Here is a 25,909-nt window from a genome sequence, read left to right as displayed (position 1 = left end):
ATGGTTGCGGAAGAGAGGAAGCTGCACTTTAATTCTATATCCGTTCACTACGTCGAAGAGTGCGTAGACGAAACGCGTCGCGTCGAATGGAACCACGTGGGCGCATCAAGCTATTACAAGTTAGACTCGGCGGGAATAAGGTCGGTTGTGAATTAAGGACGGAACATTATAAACACAAGAGCCCAATTTTGCAGTGAAGCCACTGCACCGATGTCAGTGTGACGTCGCACATCCAGAATATTTCCGTACATATGGGTCGCTTTCGTGCAGACAAAATCCAAGAAAGCTGCAAAACAGTCCTATTCACACTTAAATGCGATGTAATCGATTGTGCGTATCAGCAATGAATATAAGCAATCACTGTCTCTAACGTCGCGGGGAACTGGTGCGAGAAAGGTTACTCACCCAGTATTCGAGAAATGTAACGACCCAGTCTTAACATGTTACTTTAGTGTGCCTTTAAGGTCGTTTGTATATCAGCTGCATTGATCACATGGAAACCGACCTGCTCTTTCATGTTCAAATCACACAACAAACGTACTTAGTTCTAGGCAAATATCGTAATGACGTAGACTTTTAAAGCCCTGTGCTGAGCAAAAATTATCCGTATTTCACCGGCGATGCACACATGTTTCAGAGCACATTGCGGAGAAACCTAGGCACCCATACACAAAAAATCACTCTGCTCTTCAGCGGAATTCTTCACGTACCGCATGCAGCGGCGCCCTAGATCACCATAGAAGACCAAAGCTATGGAATACTGGAAGACAAACTTAGCCCAATGTTTTACGATTCATGATACATGACGTTTATACGGTGAACAGGCTCGCTGCCCGCCCGCGGAATTTGCCGCTTTAATTCGCTTCAATTACCGAATCCGGACAAATTCCAAATTCCTTTATTCCCAGTAATAATCAAGGTACTGAAGTTTCCTAGAGAAGACAGTCGCGATCCACTGAAGAGTCTCGTTCAAACAGGAATTCGTTTCCTCACGGTTGGCATTCGGCACTGCGCTGTTCTAAGCCCGAGGGCACGGGTTCGAATCCCGGCCACGGCGGCCGCATTTCGATGAGAACCGAAGGGCAAAAGCGCGCGCGCATTAGGTGCACGTTGCAGACTCTCAGTTGGTCGAAATTAATCCGGAGTCACCCACTACGGCGTGTCTCATAATCATGTCGTCGTTTCGGTATGTAATGCCCCCAAGATCTTAATTTTATTTCTTAATTTACAACGCGGGTCGCGCTTTCCAAGGCGACTCGGCGAGCGTTCACTGAGCCCGACACCTCGCTGGCTTATCCCGACCAGCTGTCGGCAGGCAAGTCCAAGGCCTTGTAAGCTTGACCCCGCAAGGTCTGGTTCGCGTGAAGGTGCAGCGTTAATGTGAACACTCCGTGACTACACACACAACGGCACGTCTACCACTGTACGGCTGTTGTGCTTTGATCAACATAACATCGCGCACAGAATCCGAAATGAAATTTTCACACTTGAGAAATTCGATCAGAAACGTGCGAAAGATTGTCATCCGTCTTCTGGACATTCCTCTATGTCGTTGTCAGTGCTTTCCTTTAAGGAATGTCACGTGCAGCGGGACACTGCAGTGTTTCTGGCACAGAATGTCAGGGCACACGGTGAAAGCCCGCGAGAATTATTTTAAATGCAGCAAAATCCAATCCAAAGGGCTGCAAAGCGTTCGCGTGCGAAGGTCGGTGCAGCTAGAAAAGGCTCCATATGGCGGGAATCCGAAGAGCTCCAACGAAAAACGTACGAATAAGTTACCCGGCATTGTTTCATCGACACTCGCTTCCTCCGCGTAGCTCGCAATTTGCGTGGTTCCTCCGTTGATCGGGCACGAAGAAGCCGCTCCGCTAGATAGAATGAGCGTCGACGGTGGGCGACCTATGCGAGATTTCAAAAAAGAAAGAAAGAAAAAAAGGACCGCTGCAAACAGCAGCAGCGCACGCGGCCGAAACAGTTTCCGCCGCGCAGCTGCCGTCCTCCTCGTCGCCGTGCGCTAAACACGCATCCCCGGGATGAGCCTTGGGCATGACGACGGCTAGGCTAGAAATAAACGCCAGGGGCGGCGGGGGAAACCTGCAGCAATGCAGTCGAGAGTGTTGCGCGCCCCAGAGTAGCAGCGACAAAAACAGCTCTCCCAGAGAGAACTATCCTGAACCCTATAGGGGCGGCAGAGTGAACTGTGGTTGATCGCGCCGAAGCCGTGGGCGCTTTAGGAGTTCGCACCAAACACGCGACCGTCGTCGTAATCAAAACTGCGACCTCGCGCAGGGCCAACGGTGACACCGTAGTCTGAAGCGGGTGGCCACGTCCGAGCGAGAACAAAGTGCCTCCACAAATGACTAAAAGACAAGGCGGAAACTATATGCACCTCACATGTTTGCTCCTACATTACGGACAGTGCATCGGGTTCTTTGATAGGTTGATAACTGCGGCGTCTGAAGTTCCGCAACTGGACAGCGCACTACGAGAAACGCCGACGTGTCCCGCATTGACGACCTGCAGGGTTTCCCTGACGTGCACCCAGACCCCGCTGCACGCGAGCGTTTTTCTTTTGCGATCCGCGCCTTCGTGCGAATGCGGATGCTGCGGCCGACAGTCGAACCCGCGACGTCGTACTCGGCTGCAGAACGTCACAGCCAACGAGTCACCGCGCGGCGTTCAATGAATGGTCGAACCTTGCACGCGATCGTAAACACGGCCCCCCATTCAGGCGCAAGAGCAAGCCAACGCGGTCCGCGCGAAAAAGTGCTGCAGGCGCTGCAACGGGAGGAAGGATGCACGACGCCGGAAATATGCGAGAGCAAAGAGCGCGTTCGAGGCGCTACAGAAACCACGAAACGACTGGAAAATCCTGCACGCGACCCCCTCTCCAGAAAGAGAAAGAAAAATACAAAAATGAAAAAGAAAACGTTTACAATAAGCAAGCTCTGGCGGCCGGCCAGAGTTCGCACCGCGATTATAGCACCCCTGCGCCGCAATATTTATGCGATGAGACATGCCCATAGGTCTGCGCTGATAACATCCAGCAGCCGTCTGGTCGGGAGAGCGAAATGTTTGCAAAAAACAGATAGACTGCGTTTCTGCGACAGTGTGCGAACGACGAACACAGCGCGGAATGACCGGGCCACCGACACTGCGGCTATTTAGAGACAGTTCGCTTCAAGACGACAAAATTGCGAAGCATTCTTTGGCTTATCGCAGGCTCTTTGAGAAAGGCAGGGAGGGAGGCAGGGGGATTATTGTTCCGGACCTCTTCAAAAATTCAACAAAAAATATGAATGAATGAATGAATTCTGGGGTTTTACGTGTCAAAACCACGAGTTTATTATGAAGCACGCCGCAGTGGGGAACTCCGGAGTGCTCAGCAACGCAACACCACAGCCGCTAAGACACCGCGGCGGGTTCAACAAACACATAATTCAGTCCAACCGTCAGTTCAACCATCACGGCCCCCTGCAAAACAGCCTGATGCTCTACCCAGTGTAGGCGACGATCGCACGCATACTGCTCTCGAGCCAACGCAAGCTAGCTTTTCTTTTTTCTTTTTCTCTTTCCTATGTGGACTTGAATACAGAGGGCGTAGTTTCACGAAATAAAGAATTAGTTCCAGTGGCTCCTATAACTCGCCTTTGTACATTTACCCAGGCCTTGCGAATTTTTTCCACAATCCCATGAAAGACGTATCGAAGAGGCTTCACTGCATTTAACCAAAACCAGTTCCTCTTATGAATAAAACTTTTAAATAAAACACATGAGTGAGGCTGCATTTTACTTTCGTTAAGCTTGCCTGTCGTGCGGTGTTTCTGAATATGGGGCCCCCATGGATCTGGCTGGCCCGAAGGCAATGCGTTTTCCATTCTCATCGCAGAAAGCCAAACATGAGCACACTGACGGGTTCGTGCGGTGAAAAGACAACAAACATACACGATGATCAGTGCTTTCCTACAAAATTTTCAGCGATGTACGGTGAAGGACGAGTGACATCGAGAGTCACCACGCGGTGGAAGATCTTCTTGTGCAGCACTATAGCGCAAGTCTCAATCATGGAATTAAGTATAGCGTAAAGCAGCAAACGCAAAGAGTTAGCGTTAGCGTTGCGTGCACCACACTGCGCATGCGCTGTACGTAAACGGTGCTGGAGCTCTTACGTACGTACGCTATTTTCGAGATTTAGCGGTGAATGCTAACGCACGCAAGGGGAGCCTTACGTACGGCAACATGGCGGCGCCAGTCGAAGTGAGAGCAGCCCGCTTCGGATCTATCGAGTCGTCGGCCTGCACTGTTCGGCTCATTCGTTCCCCACTAATGCTCGTGTTCGCTTTAGATTTGTGTGATGATGCTCCGACAGTGGCGCACAGGTGACAAATGGGCGTTGTTTACGATATACGTTCTCGATTAGCGGCGCAGTAGGCTTAACGAGAGGGTTTGCTCATAGAGTTTCCTACAAAAATTACTAGAGGGAACTCTGGCGCTAGTGTCTACGGGAGCTGCAATGGGAGCGGTTGTCCCAGCATGGGAATTATGGGAAGTACATGGATTTGCCTAAACTTCGTCTTTTTGGCTTCAAACCAGCTTCGTGACTTTGTAAACGCGTCATTTTCAACAGTGTATTGCGTAATAAAGAATTAAATAAACATCATTAGAATTGCCAGACTTCAGGATTCGAACACAGGGACTCTAGCGAAGACTCCTGATATTGAAACCATTAAGCCACGGACGCATGCATCGACACGCGAATGAAACGCCCTTGAGAATTGATCGCGGGCATGCCAGTGCCTTGAGACGCTTGGCGCGTTTCGATTTGACCACCTGGACAAGCTCAATCCTTGCAATTAATAGCAATGGTACGCGTTCCCGGCGTCTTCTGCACTTTGAAGAATATAGATTGCGCTGAAATATACGACAATAAGATTCATATAGCGTAATAAACAAAGCCACAAAAACATCTGAATCCACGAGCACGAAGATCAGACAAATCCATGTACTTCCCATCATTCCCATGGTAGGACAACGACTGCAGCGCCAGAGTTCCCTCTAGTAATTTTTGTATGAAACTCTATGGGTTTGCTAATGTTTACTCATGTTTGCTGTATCCGCCTCGAGATGGCGCCCAAGTGTATTTCGCTCGTTCGCTTGTTGTATAGCCGAATGTCAAGCCGATGGATTTCACGTTTTCAGCGGCAAAACACAGTAGTGTGGTCGGTGCTGTGGTCACAATGCGAGTGCGTTTTACCAACGACGACGATATGAACCTCGTGAAGGAGGTTTTCGCCTTGAACCCATTCGGACAGACGTCAAGGTGGGCGTCCGTTGCAAAAAATTGGAAAGAAGTGGGAAATCCGCATTCTGGAAGGGAAATTGCCGGCGAAACGTCCCCTCCGGAATAGCTTCGATGTTGAGTGGATATTGAGGACACGTAGAACCTGCGCGGTCGCTCTCGTTCCCGAAGCATGAGGGCGTCTGTGTCATCCCAACTTAAGAAGGACACGTAATATGGGTCCCACAGAACACTCGATCGCGGCATGCCAAGAATAATCGGTGTGTTTCGCGACTCTGGACAAAACAACGCTCAAACCAAACACCTAAATGCGTAATTAACGCAGCGACTGTGGCTTTCTATAAGCTTGACTTAGGGACACACTTGCGGATTCGGCAATGGATAAGCTTGACATTTCGTGTGGATTTTGCTTTCCAGTACTTTGTGTTTTTACGTCTAGATGGCGCTCTATTTGTTTGCGTTAACGTTAACGCTTTTCTCCGTTCCGCTATTCTAAAGCACTACCTTGTGCCGCGCAGTGCAGTCTTTCTTTGCGTTAGCGTTGCGTCGCACGCTAACGCTAACACAAGGATTTTACGCTACACTAAAACTCTCTAATAACAAGGAGGGAACATTCCGTCACGCAACCATGGAGCCTTCGCAAGGCAACTCTCCTAAGAAGCACTTTCCGTTCTCAAAAGTCGGCCCAACACGTGACCCTGCGCTCGGTGGAACCGGCCCAGTGTGCTTGGCTCCCTGTAGGCTTTAATCGATGAGCACGCGCTCGGAACCTTTTCCACCCGCTCTGCAGCGCGCACATTCCCTCCCATTATGCTTACGCAATTCCGGTTGCTCACTGCAATGCACGCATTCACACAACTTCGTTGTAGTGTGTGTGCGAGCGGCAGACGCACGCTTCGTTTCAGAACAGCGCGTCGGTGGAAGACACTAAAACTTACCGTCGCACGAGCAAGTGTTGGGACGATAGTTCCCGGCTTCAATTTTACTGCACTACGCTTCCTCCTAATTTTTGCCTGCCTTCATGGCCGTGTAACTAAATGCCGTACATTATCCCTGGGCCGTGGCGCACGAAACGCACATCCAAGAATGCGCAAAGAGCGCTGTTCGGTACGTGTGGAGCATATGCTTCCGCAGTGTGGTACAGTAGTAAAATTAAGTAAATACCGCAAGCATGTGAGAAGAACCAAATCGGAAAGGCGTGTCAACAGCGTTTGACATCCAAGGAGGACAGGGTCTTCTTGGGCGCATTATAGTATACCATGTTGTTTGTTTAGGCTGCACTACCGGTCCATATTTTTTCTTTGACTGAAGCCAAACTCGCGGTTTTAGGCGTGCACAGTTTGAATGACCGCATCTGGGATTCACTTCGACATTTTTGCGCTAATTACGCGTCGCTACTGCGCCCTAACCTCGAGCGTGTGCCTCGTAAACAGATCATGAGAAGCAAACAGACAGACAACAAGGACCCAGCTCTTCGCGTAATGCGAAGACGTGGGTTCGCGCCCCACCTGCGACCAGTTGATTTTTCATCCACTTTCATTTCCATCAATTTATCATTTCTTTATTTCAATTAATAACTACATGTAATTTCTCCTATGCTGTGCTGGGTGTCTTTGTTGGCTTAAGATATGACTAATAAATATCGGGCCCTCCAGCTTCCTTCTTACTCGTTTATAAATATTCGGTGGCTTTGGCACGTAAAACCCGAGAATGTAATCTCGAACCTGGTGCGCCTGTTTCGTTCTAAGCTTCACTTTTAAGCATTTACCTTTGTTCTACGTGCATTAGAAGGCCTCAAATCGTGTAATTTTAAGAGATGAAAGTGGCCAGATACCCAGATCGCACGAACCCCCCCAAATCGATTTGAAGTCACCAAAGAATACCTTGTCTTCGATAAAGTAATGTAAGGGGGCAATCTTAGTTCAAATTACGAAAAGCCGTCATATACGAATAGGTCTTCAAAGGCGGCTGATCACAGGGCGCCCAATAAAAAAGGACGATAGAAACGATCCTCCCTGAACATGGACATGGCATCCCCCCCTCTCTCTCTCTTCCTAGAAGGGAGTCAACGAGAAGACGCAGGAATACTGGAAAGCAGGTCAAACACGAAAGCCATCAAGCACAGCAACAACGAGCAGCGCTCTTCTTCGTGGCGAACCAGTGCAAAGCTATACGTGCTTGGTACAATGGTATAGCAGTCTATTCTCTCGCGTACCTCACCAACCTTCTAGCCTCATATCACACAACGATGCCGAGTCTCTGGTATTCCATAGTCTGCGCCTACGTTATTTTCCCGTCGCTATAGTTCTCGGGCGCATTGACAGTGGGTGCCGTGCTAAGCGTTACGCTACCCAAAAGCGAAACTATACCCGGAAAGTAATCGACCGAAATGCGACAACTCTCGCAGCGAAAGTACGCGGCGCCTCCATACGACGGCGAAGCAGGAGTAGGAGGACCACGCGCCACGTGCGCAGTCAGCGCGGTACAGGCCGTACACGTTCTCTGGCCAAGGCGCCCTAACCATCCATGGCGAAGCTTGGCGTCTTCCCGGGAATCGTTTCCCTTTGCCAGGGTTGCGGCCAGTCGTCGTGGAAGAACAGGCCGCTAACAGCCTCGTAAAAATACTCTCGCGCGCTCCGTCGCAGCGCGAAACAGCAGCTGCTGCTTCTCCGTCGCACAGCAGTGCTTTCCGATCTCGAAAGGTTGCCCCACGCGTGCTGCGGGCGCCCAAATCGGGAGGTTGTCGCGTCACAAACAGCGGCGGTTTACGTCTTGCTTCCCCTGGGGGCACACATGACTTTCTCCAATCAGGTAACGGAATATGGATGGCCGTGCTACGCTTTGCAACGGGTGTGTTTGAAGAACTACGCCAGAACACACACACAATATATATATACTGTACTTATGCAACACTACCACAGAGACGCCTTTCCTCTGCTTCGCTCGATATAGCGAACCCCTCGGCTCTCCAGCTACGTGCGGAGTGGTTCCTCTCGTTATAAAGTAGCTCGCCAAGTCTTAAGAACTTCGCATAATACAAAAGCCATTCCAGCCAGTATGTCCTCTCTGCTTGTTTCTCGTGGAAACAGTCGAATCAGCCGCAGAATTGAAATTTAGATTTTGCTTTTTTTTATTTAAGTCTGGGGTTTCACGCGCCAAAACGGTGGTATGATTATGAGGCACGCCGTAGTGGGAGACTCAAGATTACTTTTTACTGGAATTTTTTAACGTACGCTCAATGAACGGTCACGGCGTTTTCGCATTTCGCCACCATCCAAATGCGGCCGCCGAGGCCGGGAGTCGATCCCGCGCGCTCAGGATTAGCAGCGCAAGGGCATAGCCACTACACCACCAAGGCGGGTGTATTTTTGTTCAACCAGTTGGGCTCGGCACTTGTGTCTCGTTTAAGCTCGTTTTTCTTTCTTTCTTTTTTAATACCAGAAGAAAATAGAGAATTGGTCTCACATGCTCGGCATTAGCGCCGGGGAGATATTGCTGGGTTAGTTGACTACTGTCCTATAGGCAGCGCACTTGTTGAGACCCCACAAACACGTGCGATCTATATACGCGAGATATGGATGAATCACACAAGGTCGAGCGCTATATGGTGTGTATACATACACACGCACACACTCGCACCTCTCAGCCTGCCTTTCGATCGTCTAATGTCCTCTGGCACCGATTCAGCGCTCGTGTTGTAGTGTTCGTCTCGACAAGTGCGCGCCTTTTAGCGATAACAGCATCAGCGAGTGTCCTGCTAACACGACGCTAGGTTGAGAACGGTCGAACCTCCCTGAAACAAGATGAAAACTACCGAGTGCCTGCTAACTCACATACAAACCTCCTCCTTATAACTGTCCTGATGTGCGCACCAAGCTCCCTTCCAATTCTGACAGAGGGCGCACCAGTCTCACGCAGCAGCTCTGCTGAAGAGAACGGCCGCATGCAGTACAGACCGACGCAGCTGCGTCTGCGCGCGAACAATGATATTGCATGACAGTCGGTGGCTGCTTTTGCTGTAATAGCTGACCTTCGAATCTGTCAGGCCAGGCCGCCTGTTTTTAAAAGACGCAAGCCTTCTAGGTGCGATGAACGACACAGCAGATCTGAACAATTAAGAGAACGTATGAGCAAACAGATGCAGTTGTTAGCGTCGCCGCATCGTTATCGTCACTTTAGAGGTTCACACGTAAAACACTGGAAAACCAGTACACCGTATAACAAGGCGCTCAGCTTTAAGAAGCTTTGCTCGGAATAGTCAGACTTCTGCGAAAACTGAACAACTTCGCGAAGTTTTCATCCAGCAGGAATACCCACGTCATATATTGTGTGGATGATGCCGTCAAAAGGGCCGATGCACTGAATCGAAATAGTTGTTCCGCGCAAAAAAGCAATCGTCCATTCAGACACAAAGTAACCTTGCGCTAACCCACTCGGCATCGGTTCCGAATGTTTCGTCAATCCTAAAGAAAGAAAGAAAGAAAGAAAGAAAGAAAGAAAGAAAGAAAGAAAGAAAGAAAGAAATTAAGAAAGAAAGAAAGAAAGAAAGAAATTAAGAAAGAAAGAAAGAAAGAAAGAAAGAAAGAAAGAAAGAAAGAAAGAAAGGAAGATTTGTAACAGACCAGCGCAGAGTGATCACATTAAAGTTATCTTTCCAGAACCATCTCGGGTAGTCTTCAGACGGTTTAGCAATCAGCATGACAACGTTATCTGAAACAAGGATTCCTGAGACTGCGGGTTGCCGACCTTGCAATAAAGCGCGGTTACAAGATTAGTGCACCCATGACATTATGTATTGCTAAAAGCATTGCCTCCAATTTTTTCATGAAAATTAAAGGTAATTGTACGTATGACACTAACAACTGCATCTATCTGCTCGAATGTTCTGCTTGCAATTACAGCACGTTGGACAAACTGAAACGCCGTTCATATGCCGCTTTAACCATAAGTGCCATGCTGCTACTCCCTTTAGCTTCAGCTATCAAAACACGCGCGTATTCCGGAACACTCATTTGATAAAAACACCGCAACTATTCTTTAATGGTTTTAGCTCCCACTAGGAAAGAGCTTCGAGAATGATAGTTCATCAGTTTAAAGCGGTAACTTGTGAAATCAATGAAAGTGCTGGCAAATTTTCCTTTTTACCCGTTTAGTGTGCGAACTCATCGCGAGTTTCGTCGCCCCTCACATTTATCCCTATCACTTTTGGTCAGTATGATGTCAAAATGTGCGCACGTGCATTTCTAGCCGTCATTTTCTTCTGCTTTTCTCTCTCATTTTGACATCCGATCGTGCCGGTGCCACGTGACATGTCCATTGCCGCACCCCCTTTTACGGGTGCATTTCCTGTAGCCGCGAATTTTTGTTATAGCACGAGCCCTATTTAAATGTGTTTTTATGAATTCGTTTTTATGATACGTTATTTATGATGCGTGTAATGACACAGCACTGTTACCTGCACACAATGTGCACACAAATGCACACAAAGTGCCTCGAACGGCCAAACGCGCGACAAATTTGCGTGTATTCGCGGGCTTCTTTCACGCTCGGAAAAACGCTTTTATATAGCATATATAGCATATATAGCATATATATTATATATTGAGCAACAAAAATCTGTATCGGGAGTTTTTCGTGCCGCTCCACCATTTTCTCATTGACACTTTTCGTCTAATTAAAATGTTTGAGAAGCTGATTAATTTATTAGGACTAATTATGTAGTTTGGTAGAATGAAAGAAATAATCCGTGTACCTCCAAGTGACGGCAAAGAACATTACCTTGGTTCTGTCCAGCTACGTGGCATTCGCACATTTTTAAACTCTGGCTAAAGTTAGCTGGGACACCCTGTACATAAACTGATATAAGCTGTTAACCTGCCTGGCCGCGAGACTTCCACTATCGAAACAGCTGGCTTAATACATTTTTAAAGTTTCACCTTTCCACAATGATCCATGCAGTGCGCCACCATCTTGTATGAAAACTCTGCTGACCCATCGAACCGTATCGTGCATCAACGCCGGCAAGACGTGCAGCCCGCCCCCCGACCCAGGGGGGGGGGGGGGGGGGCGCTCGCAGCTGTTTGTCCGTGAAGTTGCCGACCAGTGCATATACTTTGCGTACCCGCGCACATGAAGCTGCACCTTCGCCTTACCGATCACAACCGCATTTTCCCACGACATAGCTGCCCAGTCCTGTAAAAGCAGCTTCCATTAACAGACCCCCTACCTACGGAGTAGCTATCTAGCACTTGGGGACTGCACCAGCCGGCTATGTAAACGATTGCCGAGGCAGTTTACAACGTCTAGTTGATGTCAAATTATCTCCCGCCAACCAGCTTGATCCGTGTACATTCGGCAAACAGGCGCAATGTGCCAGAACGGGACGTAAATATGGCGGCGTTGATAATTCAGACTGCAGCAAAACATTTTGTCTACATTTCTAGGCCAATTCGTGGAGCCGCATACTAAATCCCTCTTCCAAGTAGCGACTGCTTCCAATGATGATATTGCCGACCAAGTATTCAATAAATCATACTCTGGTTATGTTAAGGCCTACACGCTTGCTAATAAATATCGTTGACGTAAATTGCCCCTCCCCCCCCAAAAAAAAAGAAAGAGAACATGGCGACCCAGACCGTCGTGTCCGCAAGAGATGCCGCGGCTGCAAGAGCAGACCTCGCCCACTTCCGACAAGGCACGTAGATGCGGTGCGTTGCCACGGTCAACTGCGCAAAATCGCGTGCGCACAAACAAGTCCGAGTGACACCCCACACGCGAAGCAAAATTAAGTGTACCGCATTTTCATATATAGAGGACAATAATTTCTGCACCCCAATTTTCTCTACGCTCTAATTTGGGGACAATCCGCGACGAAAGCCTGTCAAACAGCTGAAAGCTATTTAAAGCGGTCTTGGCATAGCAGAGAGTAAGCCACAAGTTAATTACGGCACGAAGCCCCATTATTTCGTGACACTAAAGCAACCTCGGCTTCCGGTGAAACTCCGACAGCGTATTACTGAGGCTACAGCGTTCCTTGGACCGCGGTTCTCCATCGAAATTCCTGCTTTCTGTTTCGTTTGCTGAGCGGTAACAGAAATACTGCTGCGAATGACGGAGCTTAAGTTTCAGAACCCGCGCCGCAATTTTTATTGTTCTTAGCGCAAGGCGTTTATTACTGAACTGTTTCGATCTCTTGAAGGCAGGCTTGGCTCTCCAATCTCGAAAACGATAGCCCAATTTCGTTTGTTCACTCATGTATTCCCAGAAGCCATGGTGGTCCCTCATCGCGAATATCTTTTTTCTCTCGCGATAACCACGATAGGCGTAATTTTTTTGCCTGGGGCACGCAAGAACCTCGGCATTTAATGTGCTTAACCTTAGAAACTGAAAATACTTTAAGGGCGACACAAACTAACCTGGATCGACAGATTCTGCGCTCGAATTCGAAATCAGATGGTGCACATGCAGTATTACTCTATGCAGGAAAGCCAAGTCCGGATTTCGAATTCGTAATTAACAGCTACACACAGTCAGCTTTTAGGCTAAGTTAAATGGCTGATAGTTGCACTTCGAGAAGTGCGTCTGCACTTCCGTCTAATTTCGCAATGTCAGTGCACAGCTTCTGTTACATCCATACTGCAGTCCGAATCTCCTTCACGACGTAGCCAGGACACAGCGGCGAGAAACGCGAGCAAAGGCCGTCGACAGTTCGCAGGGTGCGGGCCGTTCTGCCGCGCCGTCAGCAGCCCTCGCCATTTCTGGCAGCGCCCCGGGCAGAGGCGCTCTCATTCCCTTGCAATGCGCCAGCGGGAACGACGGACTGCGCGTGACGAGCACTAACGCCGTCACTTGCAGGTTCCTCTTAAATCCCGAAGCTTCGGAGCACTTCCGGAGCAAAATGTCCTGAACGTGAGAAACACTGCAGGGACGGGACGAAGGAAGAGAGCGAACGAAAGGCTGGATCCGCTACTCTTTCTGCTACAGGTCTGTCCCAGTGGCAGACCGAGAGGCGGATCTCGAGCTGATGCCGAATCTCAGCGGTTTTGCCACCGCCAGACTTAAACAGTGAAAGCCGCGTACAGCGGGCTGTCCACCGAGTGGACGTCTGCTGCTGAAGTTCTGATTGGCTGGGGTACGGCGTCAGGAGACAGCTGCCCCCAGCCACTTGAGCAGCAGACGAAATGGACACAGGTGGACCAGGTAAAGAATGTCCCCCCCTCCCCAGATATATATATATACATATATACCGTAACACGAGCGCTGTACTTTAGTGTGACGGCACTGATATTAAAGTACTTCGTATCTCGGCCGTTCTGGCACCGTAAATATGATCAAAACTTGCAACGTTCAGTCTTTGGCTTCTTTAAAAGGTCACTTTTATATTAACTGGGCCTGAGCAGAAGCCGTCCCCTATGATACTTAGCTTTTTTTTTTTTTTTTCGAGTCTTTTCTGTCTTACCAAGCCTGCATGCTTTCACAGTAAGATGGGTTTCTGTCTTCCCCCCCCCCTTTTTTTTTTGTCATTGCAGAAGGGCAACTTGCTAATACGGCTCAAACTTTTTTTAAGAGTCCCTTTAGCACAGACTGTAGGGAGCGAACATCGAATATCTTGTAAGGAAGACGCAGAAAGATAAGAACACTCGCGGGACTCCAACCCGAAAACTCCGGCAACTTGAGAAGATGCTTCGAGTTAAGTATGACGGCGAGTGCACATTCTGAGACACTTCCGGAGCAAAGTGGATCTCGAGCCGAAATCGTCCCGCGAAAATGTCACCCCGCGACTCGAGCGGAAATACTGCGTGACGCCGTTCCTTCAATACGGCCGCCGGCCGCGCACCACACTGGTGCAGCTCAGTTTTCGTTATCCAGCGATGGATGGTGATGATTCGTGTGGTACTGTCGCAGTCCTTAAAAGAAGTGCTCGAAACGCTGCCTCTCGTGTACAAACAGATGATTCGGTGAACAGAGCACGCAGCGCTTGCGTCCGACAAACGAGGAGGTCTGCAGCACTAGCGGGCTTCGCATATAAACGAACAGAAGCCGCTCCTTGGTCCAGATTACGCTTCCTGAGAACTCACACGTATGTTCTTACCGCCCGAAAGAAGTTGAGCCCAAGCGCTGAGGTGGCAGACCAGCTGGGTAACTGTTGCGCACGAGTTCATTTGATGATGTTCATTTGAAGCTGTCAAGAACGCATTAAAAGCTTTTTTGTTGTTACTATTCGCAAGATGTAAAACAACAATGTCCGGCATCATGGAAGGTTTCGCTGCGAGTGTTTAACCACTGCTACGAGCACATCTCATGCTAGTGACAACACCGGTAAGGTATCCCTGCCTTTCTTGCATGCCGCTCTGCGTTCAAACACGTAGCTCTCAAAGAGAGCTAGCTGCTTACTGATGCTGCTGTTATTCCTGACCGTGATTGTTTTCATACTGAGCTAACCATCCTCGTCCCGGTATGGTCGTCAAACTGTGTCCCCGTAGAGTGACGGGCGCTTTCATGTCCCGATGAAAACAATGGCTTGGCGGCCGCCCTGCACACGAGCTGACATTAGCGCAAGCTTCAGTGTTATGTCCTCCTGCCAGCGCATTTAATTACGCTTTTGGAGGCATAATATCCCCGTAACAATATGCATCTAAACGGGCCCTCGAGGGATAAATAATCCTCTAATAAAGACGGCGCTTTCGTGAGTTAGTCAAGGACTAAACAAAAGCGAATTATCTGGTGGCATGTAATAAGGGTTCGTGGTCAGCCTGCGCAGTGGCCTAGTCACGTGCTCTGGGTCGCAGTGCCGAAATCAGCGGCCGCGGTGACCCCCCCTCCCCGCCCCCTTCTCCAAGCAGCGAGACATGCAGCGCCACAGTGGCGGCATGCCACGTGAGGGCCTCCGAAGGCGAGCTCTGTGCCTCGAAGCAACAATGGGGCGTCATAAGCGTTAGCTCTTATCGAAATGCAGCCGTCTGTATGGGAAGATCGTGGAAACTGGTTACATCAGGAACCGCAAGCGTCCCATATGACGGCTCCTTTAGATGGCCCACGCGGAACTACTGAGCACTCAGACCAATTCAGGCATTCACCTTTTCATCTATCGAGGTTAAATGGGTGACGCGTTATGCGAAGGACATTTCTCACGCTAATAATCGTCATTCTAGTGTTTTGTAACTGATGCTTTTATGTCGCTGATAACGACACTTTTGAATAAAAAAAAATATGCACAAGCGTTTAGATTGTGTGCGGACGAACACCTTCATCAGACGGCGCTTCTGTATAGTCATTGTTTGATGTCAAAGTAGCTATCTCTTTCCCCTGATAAAGAGAAAGTTCCAGCTGAACTTCAGGTTACATCCAGCGTGGCGGTTTTTTCGGCACAACACTGCTGCTCTGCTTTGCATTTGTCAAGGCAAAACACGTCCAGCAAGAGTAAGCTAAACAAATGCGAGTTCGCGCACGCTGACGGCATTTGTATGGGGGCACTGACCGTGCACTTATTCATTAGCTTAATGTGGTTCACCTCGCTATGTTTTCGGCTTGGCAAAGCAAGCAAATCTGCCGAATCCATTACATGCACCCAAACCGCCCATGGGTTGCGCTAAAACCTGTGTTGGAGTGACGGGCTGCAATGTGCTGTGGGTTCCATCGATTGCCAAAGAAGCACTCGGCGAGAGAATTTCCTTGCGGCACGTTTCAGAATAGAGGCAAGCGCTCGGAGCTAGGCGGGGAACCGTCGAGCAACCTATTAAGACTGCGAGGAGAGCAGCTCACGAAAAGGGACTGATTAGGGGGGATGGAAAGAGCGGGGGCCGCTTTTACCGTCTCTGCGATCAATAGCAGCGCCGGTGCCTTCCTTGTAGGTTTCTGTTTGCGGAGCCAAGGCAGTTCGACGCAAGGCACACGCGACTGCCAGAGAACAACTATATCCGTGCGGGTCGATGGTGAAATGAGGGATCACTTTATCGGACGCGACAGGGCCTGATCGCAGGAAGCACCACCCTACGGTCGTAAACTGGCAAGCACGAGAGAGCACGCACAACGGAGCAGAGACAGAAAAGCACGTGTAACGACACGAACACGAAGCCGAGAGCGGCGCTTCGACGCAGCCTCCCGATATGCGATCGCTTGACGGCCGTCGTGTAGTGGAGGAGTCGTGTTATCGGCATCGACGCAGAAGCTGCAATCTCAATCCTCATCTGAGCAGAGAGCTAGCTGGTGCTACTGCACAGGCGCGCACACTGGAGAACGGGGCAAAACCGGCCCACCGTTTTGTTTCGAGCTATTTTCATTTCGCGCAGGGACCGTCTACTCCGGGCTGGTGGGTGTGCGCGTGTGCCAGTAATAAGGCTAGCTGCCAGCAGCGATCAGCTCCAAGAAGGGCCTCGCGAAAGCAACCCGTGCTCGCTCTCCCCCGCTCCAAGCGGGATGGAGGGTTCCGCACCGAGTCAAAACGATGCCTACGACGCAAGTGAAGGTCACTCGCCAAGACTGCGGAAATGCTACCTCCACGGCGAGACCCGGGGGAGAAAAATAAAAAGCGCGTAAGACGGCACCGCGCAGCGTCTCGATAGCGAAAGAGTTAAGAGGCGTTCACAAGCGAAACTTAGCCATGCACGGCCGCGCTAGCTAGCCGCTTCAGAAGGCGCTGGCCGGCATTCGAGAAAGTCGTCCGCCTAGGGCTCGTAATGTCGCCGTGTCCACCACTTCAGTTAGGTTTACGCCGGTTTCCTCTCATGCTCGCCGAGATTCGTGCAGACTGGGCGCGAAATGAAGCTTACTGGCTCGACGTTCCGCTACCGTGGCGTTCGCACCCCGAAGCCGAAGAGCGGTGGGAGGGAGGAGGGGAACAACAGCGGTTTCGTACGCCTCGCGCAGCCGCCGCGCACACACTGCTCGCGGCCAACCCCGCTCGGGTGAAAAACGAAAATAACTAGGCTGGATGATTTCTCTCGCGAGCAGGCACACACACTGTACCGGGGTCAGCCAAGAAGCCAGCGCTTACCGTTTTCGGCAGGGTCCCCTTTCTTCGTAGTGGCGGCATTTCCCATGGCTCACTTGCGGCCAACTCGTCTGCGCTCGAGTGCGCGGCGATCGGTTCCACTCCGGCCCGTTCGTGCGCGCGGCTTACGGTACCCAACGTCGTCGCAGCGGTCCCACACCGTCGAGAGAACAGTGAGACCTCCGTAAAAAGAAACGGAAACAAGAACGGCGCCGGGAAGGAACGGCCACTAACGGAACGGGCTCGGGTGATGCTGCCGGCAGCGGCTTCAGTATCAACACCGCCGCGAACGCACTTGCACAAGCACGGCACACGGGTAGCAGACGGCGGCGGCCCTAGTTGCCGCTTTCGAAGTTGCGCTCCTCGTACGGGCAATCTCTGGACCCTACGGTATCCGTCTTGGCCAAGCCACTCCCCGCAAAACACATTTAATCTCACGTCAAACAGTCAACAAACCGAGCCGCCATCGATGAAGCCTCGCACAAGACGACGGGTCGCCACCGCGCCGTATTCTTCCGCGAGGCACCGCGGCGGGGCAGCCGCCGAGCAGACGTCGCCGGCGCTCACGCGCTGCGGTAGATTTTGTAATCGCTTCCGGTGCCGCTGCCTCAGCGACTGGTGACCGCAAACAGCCGGGGAAGCCCGTTTCTCGTCTCTGCTTCTTTTCTCTGCACGTACACCCAGCGTCGGGAGACGCGAAGTTGCCGCACTCTTTGTGAGCGCGCGCCGCCAAATTGTGGCCGGTGCGCAGGCGAAATCAACATGGCGGCGCGGCAGCCTCGGCCCGACTCGCTTGCGGAGACCGAGTGAAGGGGGTGAGACGCGCGCGAGAGGGAAAAAAGAAAAAACGAAAGCGCCGAGAGGGGAGAATCCAACGGGAAGGAAAGAAAATATCCAATTCTCGCTTGCGAAAAGGGCCAGGCGACGGACGCGCTGCCCGCGAACTGTGCGCGAAGCGGTGGATTGTTCTGACAGAGGCGAAAGCACAGGTGTCCTCGTCAGTACGAGGTGCCGATTGGAGGCGTAGCGTTGTCGAGTAAAACAAGGCAACCTTCTCTCTTTGCAGTCGCCAGTGCGAAACCAACCTCACCTTAGATTTAATTTATTAAAACAAAGAAAAACTAGTACTACCGCCGAGCTTTTGAGCCGTCAGTTGTGCTTTCCCTGAAAGCCTCCGGGCGATATCTCCCAAGCCGCAAACAGCAAGGCTGACCGTGTTCTGTACATGCCGGCGTAGCCATTGACCAACTGAACCGTACACGAACTACAGAGTGAGCTAATCCGGCAGTCTCCGGGCGATGAAACGTTTATTTAAAGGTAAGGAAGCAGCCCTTCCTCTTCCCATCACGCATAGCTCATTTGGGATCTCCTACATCCAACAGATGGCGCCACTGGACAACTGAGGCGTTCAGTGCTAAAAACGAAAAAGAAAAAAAAATGGGGGGGGGGGGGCGAAACACTCGAAACGAGCACCTGTCTCTAGGCCTACAGGTGTTTAGTCTCTATTCGGAGTGTGTGTATTTTTTTAACACTGACGGTAGAAAAGGAGGAAAAGGGGCTGTTGAATAACTTAAATGGAGCCATCATTTAATGATGCCGCTGCGAGTGCCGCTGAGACCGCTGCATTGTGATCTATATATCTTTACGTACACTATATATATGCACTGAGACTGAACTTAACCTCTTAAACATAGGTATGATTTTAAGTGTTAATTTAAAAGCATCAATGCAGAGCTGCCACTGGAATCTGTCTGTAATACTCTCTATTAATTCCTACGAATAAAGTCCTCTGGTGCACGTTCTTCTTTCTTTCTTTTTTCTCGTTTACACTGAAGATGAGCCAACTAGCCCTCCCCAAGAGGCTAGAATAATAATACGATTAAATTAACGAAATAGCTGCGCGGTATCGTCGGCTACGCGTGGGAGAATGACAGGTCAATTAAGACTGCTGCCACAAGATATTTGCCGCGGTGACACAGTGCACATGGATCTTAACAATGCACGGTGCACAGCATGCTTCCAAGCCGATCAATCTGCGTGTAATGAGAGAACAATAACATTTCATATTTACCAGAAGGGGTAAGCAATCGAAAGGCGCTTTACGGCAAAACATGGCGACGAAGCAACGAGACTGTCGGAGACGCTGATAGAACCCTTACATGAATGGCAGATCTGTATTTATTTATCTATCTATCTATCTCTTATTTTGTCGCTGTTGTTGTCGTTGTTTCTCCAACTTAATAGCAATCGTTCAAAACACGGGTGCGTTACATCCGACTGTCGGTCCTACCTTTTCGGAAGCTGGACTATCCACGACATAGGAAGGAAACGGCATACCGCTAACGACGGACGGATCGTACCTGTTGTCAGTACAATAATTACGCCAAGTGTGGAGCAAGCATCAGTGCTCGAGCAAGTACCTACCTGCTAAGAGAAGTGAGCAAAGAGACACCAAGCTCCCAGACCCGAAAACCACCCGCACCTTACGAAAGCCGAAGCAGCCATCAGTGCCGCAATGCCAAGTGTTTTCAGTCTCAATATTTACTTGCGTTGACGCACTAAACGTATGACAAACAATCCTTAACGTAAAGCCACATGACCGCCATGATCCAACTGAATTCTAATGTACAGCAAGCGTCTGGCCTGTCAAATACTCTGTCAGCGTTTTGGCTACCGGACCAACCCCAGCCTCATTTTCTCGCGATTACCTATTAAATCTTAGGGTGGTCGCTCCTTTTGTATATTTTGGCATTTACTTCGCTCATAAGACCATTACGCGTTTGCCCCATTCAATCACGGAGAGCGCAATTGCGTAATGGGCTTAATTTTGCTTATTCTGTCCAATGGTGTATAGTGGCCAAGAAGCGGCAGACATTGAGCTTCGGCGGCCGCATTCGCAAACCGTTTCGTTCGTAAGTTCTTTATGGCCGAACGCCTTGGCTAATATTATGCCAATTTTAGCGTAAGCCGTTTTCGCGAATACGGGCCCGGGTGATATGAACATTCATGTTTAGATAACATGGCTCCACTTAATTAGTATGTTTGGCAGAATGTAGTACCCCCCATCCCAAGTTCAGCAGGAAATACTGCAGTTTTCTTTTTTTTTCGTTTCGTAATACTTGCAGTGAGAGAACAACTTCTGCATGCACTCATGTAGTCCTCACGCTAGAACTTTTCGTAAGAGCAATTTCCAGCCAATCCTGATGCGGGACATATTATCAGCGAAGACAGCCGGCCAATGCAAAAGATCACTTAAGAACGATAAACTCTGTGATTAAGTCCCAGCTCTCCTCATGAAAAAACGCAAGATAACTGAGTACACACTATATAGATATTTATTTTGAAGATATTATGACACACTGGCTAATGCACGATGCGTCATCCTACCACTTTGACTTGCTTCCAACGCAGTCGCCATCGCCTTTGAATAAAATAATCTATGCGATAAATTTATCGAAAGCTTATCATATTTCGTGAGTGAAGGTGTTCCGATTCGGCGCGCAAAATAGCGAGGTTTGTTATCACGCTGAAAATTAATAAGGACATTTTGATCCTTCTTATTTGGAAAGGTTGTTTTAATGTCTTAGTTATATTACTGAGTAATGAGAAGAAAAAGAAAGGCAGGGGATGCGTTGTGGTTGAACTCCTTCCTTCATTACAATGGACCAACAACGTCAACATTAGCGACAGATACAATCTCACGATAATGCTATTCGGAAGACTGCAACTGGCTTAACAGCTAGATTATTTCACACGCAGCTCTACTCCATGCATGTAGTCTTCCTGCACCCGTCGTTTCTTGCAGTCTCCCTGCCGGGTTTTGTTCCAAGTATTTGTTCCACAATTGTGAGAAGGTTTGTGTGACTGCGACATCCACACGTTCATAGGCGGAGAGTTCATTCTTCGGGGGGTGGGGGATGAAACTAGCTTTCCAAACCCCATATTATATATATATATATATATGGATCCCACGACTTTCGCATCCATGCGAAGGTTATGGGATCGTTCCCCACCCAGCTTCGGCAAGTTGTTTTTTCATCCACTTTCATTTCCATTCATTTATCGTTTCTTTATTTCATTTAATAAACAGAAGTAATTTCCCCTATGTCTCATTGGTGTCAGTGTTTGTTGGCTTCTCATGATAAAGCCCTGGTAATGGCACTTTAGGTATGTGTGTGGGGCGGGGGCTTCAGCATCGCCGGGAGGGCTCAGACCCTCCCCCCCCCCCCCCCGTAGTCGGTGCGTATGCACACGTCACCTTTATCGCCACTCTGCTATTGCACAAGCAACTTCACTTGAAAGCGTTTAGGTTTGCAATGCGTTGGCGTTATATCAGTGGCACTGTCACGAAATGCGCTCCGGTATCACGGAGTGGCGGTGCGTAGGTTCTTTGAGACTCTCGCTGGTATTTTTCACATTTCCATCGAGTTTCTTGTGTTTCTCTCTTGCCGAGATAAATCATTTGCTGCAAATCAGGCCACGGTAGGTGTCCCCTGTATTCGTCCTTTCTATTTTCGTAATTCACTGTTTATTTTATTATTATTTAGTTATTCGTTCGACCGCTAGCGCCGGTAGACGAACCACGTGACCTCGAAGGCGCCGACAGGATCACGCAGACAATGACACTGGGAATGGAAAAATTTGCGAGATCCCTTTCGCATGGAGCGTTTCACGGTTAGCCAGCATTCGAGCAATGCCTAGCAATGACCGTTCCCATGCGACGGTTGCCACTGCTATTACGGCGAATCACGACACCTACCTGTGTGAACTGCTGTGAATCCGTCCAAGGCGGAGCACTTGTGACGTAGTGGGATCGCGCACTAAAATGGCAAAAAAGCTTTTTTTTTTCTTTTTGCTTTTAACTCTCATTTCCTCATCGTAGGTATTTTATTTGCGAGGTGTGAAAAACTCCAGAAACGACGAAACTGAATAAACAAACGCCATATGCAGGTCAACGACACTGCGCCAAGGCCACAGTGTTCGTTTCTCGGCAGGCGTAGATTGACCCTACCTGGTGGAACGGCCGCCAACGCGCCTCCTCAGTGGCCGTTCGCAAACAACCGCCGCTGCGGCGACCGGTGCACTCCCAACAAGTGCCCGCGCTTGCTTTTTCTCGACGGTGCCACGCGACGACTGCCGCCCTCTCTCGACCGCTAGAGACTCTGGCTTCATAGACGCCCGCCGTGAGGCCCCCGAAGTGCGTCAAGTAGCGCCACCCGACGGGTAGTCGACTAATTGTTGGCGCCGCGGATCACGGGAGCCCGCAAAGCGCGCGCGCTCTGAGCTCCTCCGCAAACCAGGGTAGCAGCACATACCCGTACAGTGGCACAGCATTCGTGGCTAGAATAGAGAGTGGGAGAGGCCATCCAGCAAAGTGCTGGACCTGCATCGTACGCAGCGGCCTCGCGCGTCGGCCGCGCTTTCCAGCGGCCTTGCGTAGCGGATGCGTCGTGCGCTTTGTTTGAGCCTTTTGTGCTTTGGTTTTTGCGTTACAATGGGTGACGTCCTGCCGCGGCGCGAGCTCGGCTACACGTGCTGCGTCTTCGCACGTCAACGTCAGGCACGTCGAGTTTTTCATTAAGTTTGTAGTTATCTCGCTCGTTCTTCTTCTCATGCGTACAATACCGAAATATTGGCCTTTGCCAGCTGGTACAGACTGTTCAAACAAATTCGTTTAGAGGCTTGCAATATCGAATAAAATCGAGAAATAACTGCATTGTTATATAATCGCCCGTGCTGTGTATTCGTTCCAGACAACTGTGACTCGTCCAAGAGACTTGGAATATCCACATCCTATAGTAAAAAATCGCACGTCCTTCCTCCTTCGCCGTTTTTCCTTTCTACTGCGAGCCTTATTATTATGCTGTAATATTTCAAAAATCTCATGAACCACTTGATCTCATATATATCACCATCACCATGACTGAATGATTGATTATTATTGCCCTTCATAGACTTGTTTGAGACAGTAAATACAATTATTATTATTATTATTATTATTATTATTATTATTATTATTATTATTATTATTATTATTATTATTATTATTATTAAGTGTCAGTAATGATGATAATAACGCGAAAGTCACGACAGTAACGAAAGCATATTTCAAGCTTCATTCGTACCTCGTAAAGACGCTCCTCCGGAAATAGGTTAGGTAAAATAAACTGTATGATAAAGGAGCGCACACACTGGTACACAAAGTGGTGGTGAAAAAAAAAACGAAAAGAAAAAGGAGACGGAAGGTAGACGATGAAGCGTAAAGCCCTATACCCCCCCCCAAAAAAAAAAGAAAAGGAAGAAAGAATTTCGCTCGCAAACTGGTTTCTATTCTTAGAAGCCACGCTACAACGGCCAAAGGCAAGAAAGCGGCAGAACGGCGATGCGGCCGCGTTTTCTGCGCGTTGCGCTCGACTGCGGAAAATGCACGGAGCACGTATCGGAGGTAAGATCCGCGCTGCCATATGAAAACGACAAGTAAAATAATAGAGGCAGTAAGACTTTAGTGCGACCGCGCTACTGCGCCGCTTTCGACGGGACACCGCACACAGAAAGAAGAAACCGGCGAAGAAGGGGAAAAAAAAAAATAGAAATCGGTTCACGTCTCCATTGTAATCGGGTGCTAACACTCCTGCTGAAAGACGTGGGCGACGCAGTCGGCCGCTCTTTAGTGTTATTTTATATATTTCAATTTCCTTATTTTACTCTAAGAGTGCCTAGCTTTCAATCTACGAACATATTTTGTTGTAATTGCATGCACTAAAGGCTCGATAGAAATGATATTGGACGCACTCTCCATGTATCAAGCACGTCAACTTTAGAAATAAGGAGGCAAGACGGCGCCCCGAGAATTTTTAAAGGAACTCCATCCACATGACGTTAGAGGCGGTAGCAACGACTCGCGCATGCATGTTAATCGCTTACAGACTTTCGCCCAGTCTATATATAACCCAAATCGAAGACGTTTCATGTCTGTGACGTCATGCAAGAACAACAGCAGCGATGCAGTTAGGGCGAGAGATATTGCGAAAAACGCAAATTCGCTTCTCAACTGCAATGTTATCCGACAGCGAGACGCCCTCTTTGACCAGGGCGAACGCTCGGAAATCTTTCAAAAAGAGCCTAATTCACAAGAATTTTATTCCGAGTTACGCACGTACTTTTCCGTCCGATTTCTCCAGAAGTCAAACAATATCGTGAATATTGCTGCGGTGCTTTACTCCCAACAGCGTTTATTATGTGCTAAATTAATAGACTTCATTATTTCTACCCGTTGATCGAACGCGGAGACTCATCAGTCTCCTCGTTCACTGAAAAACCGAATAGAGCATCTCTTGTGTCGTCGAATTTATTTGCGAGTCGTGGTTTTAACATAACTTTATCAATATTGGATTGGTGAACTGTAAAAAAAAAAAATGAAGAAAGGCTACAATACTAATGTATGTCATTCTTTGACGTATACTTTGCCCGGCTGACTTGCGTTCTTCCTTCACGAGCAAACAGCTGCCAATGTACACAAACTTGCGGCATTTCAGTTATTTCTGCTTTTCTTTCTTTTTTAGTCCTGGTATCTACGTCTTAACGCTGTATTGCGCTAGAGAAATTAGGCCTTGGCGACCGTGCAAGGAATGTCTTACTCGTGGAACTGGCAGTACGCATTACCAGATTATTATTTTTTTCACGCATACCTCGCACGTGATGTATATTTTACCCTAGTGATCGAGTATAGTACATTGTAGGCAGCACTGCCGAAACGCCCAATCAGGAAAATTATTATGACAAGAAGAAAGCTGAACAGTGCGTCAGGAACAAATATATTACGCAGCGCAAGCTCGACATGGCAACCACTGCACGCAGTCTGGGTCACGTCTCAACCCACGAATGCACAGCACATCGTTTCGCACAAGCAGCGCTAATGGACTCGACGGCTGCGCACGTGCAGTGCACTGCTCCACTGGCGGGACTCCGTGCAGAGCGCCACCGATCTTGCCTGGCCACAAGGAGACGCTCGCGGCTGCGTCGTCGGTGTAAAAAAAAATTGGAGGACGCTTAAGCTTCGCCTTCAAGAGTGGAACGCGACAGCGTTCCCGTCGACCCGCCAAGGGGTGTAAGACAATGGGCTACGGCGCAGCGACTAGGCGCCCCGCATCGGACGCGGTGAGCGTCGAGCAACGCAGCGTTCGGCGCGACAACGAAATGTGCGCCTGAGCAAGCGACGCACGCCTGAGCCTTAGAAACAGCTCGTTTCTAAGGCAACACCGCGTTCACTAGAGGCGCTTTTGTACCGCTTTGAAGCATCGAACTCGTGGCTCAGTGGTAACGCCTCCGTCTCACACTCCGGAGACCCTGGTTCGATTCCCACCCAGCCCATCTTGGAAGTTGCTTTTTATTTATGAAGTGCCTGCCATGATTTATCGCTCACGGCCAACGCCGCGGACGCCGACACCGACGACACCGGCTTTTCTGCGACACGAGCTCCTTAACGCTATCGCGTTAAAATGTTCAATGTGTGCACAGTTCCCACCAAGAAGGGCAAACAAGAAAGCTGGCAGAATAATTACGGTGCGTTTTCCATTAGCTTTAATGCTCAAGTACTTCGACAGAGTTGCTGCTATTCAAGG

The 25,909-nt window shown here is 49.3% G+C and overlaps 1 protein-coding gene across 9 annotated transcripts in view; it reads right to left on the bottom strand.

The window, feature by feature from the left end:
* Positions 1-25,909, bottom strand: part of Pka-C1 (Protein kinase, cAMP-dependent, catalytic subunit 1) — a 469,154-nt gene that overhangs the window by 75,934 nt on the left and 367,311 nt on the right. Inside the window, exon 1 of one of the 9 annotated variants that reach the window (XM_075671441.1) lies at positions 17,292-18,029. The exons of the other annotated variants lie outside the window; for them this stretch is intronic. Within the exon in view, the coding sequence (XP_075527556.1) occupies positions 17,292-17,337 (46 nt within the window). The 5' untranslated portion in view covers positions 17,338-18,029. Of the gene's footprint in view, positions 1-17,291; positions 18,030-25,909 lie in introns of those variants that run through there. 9 annotated transcript variants of the gene reach the window in all.

The sequence above is a fragment of the Dermacentor variabilis genome, chromosome 10, assembly GCF_050947875.1.
Source record: "Dermacentor variabilis isolate Ectoservices chromosome 10, ASM5094787v1, whole genome shotgun sequence".
In the NCBI taxonomy this organism is placed as follows: domain Eukaryota; kingdom Metazoa; phylum Arthropoda; class Arachnida; order Ixodida; family Ixodidae; genus Dermacentor; species Dermacentor variabilis.
This window is presented reverse-complemented; position numbering and strand designations above follow the sequence as displayed.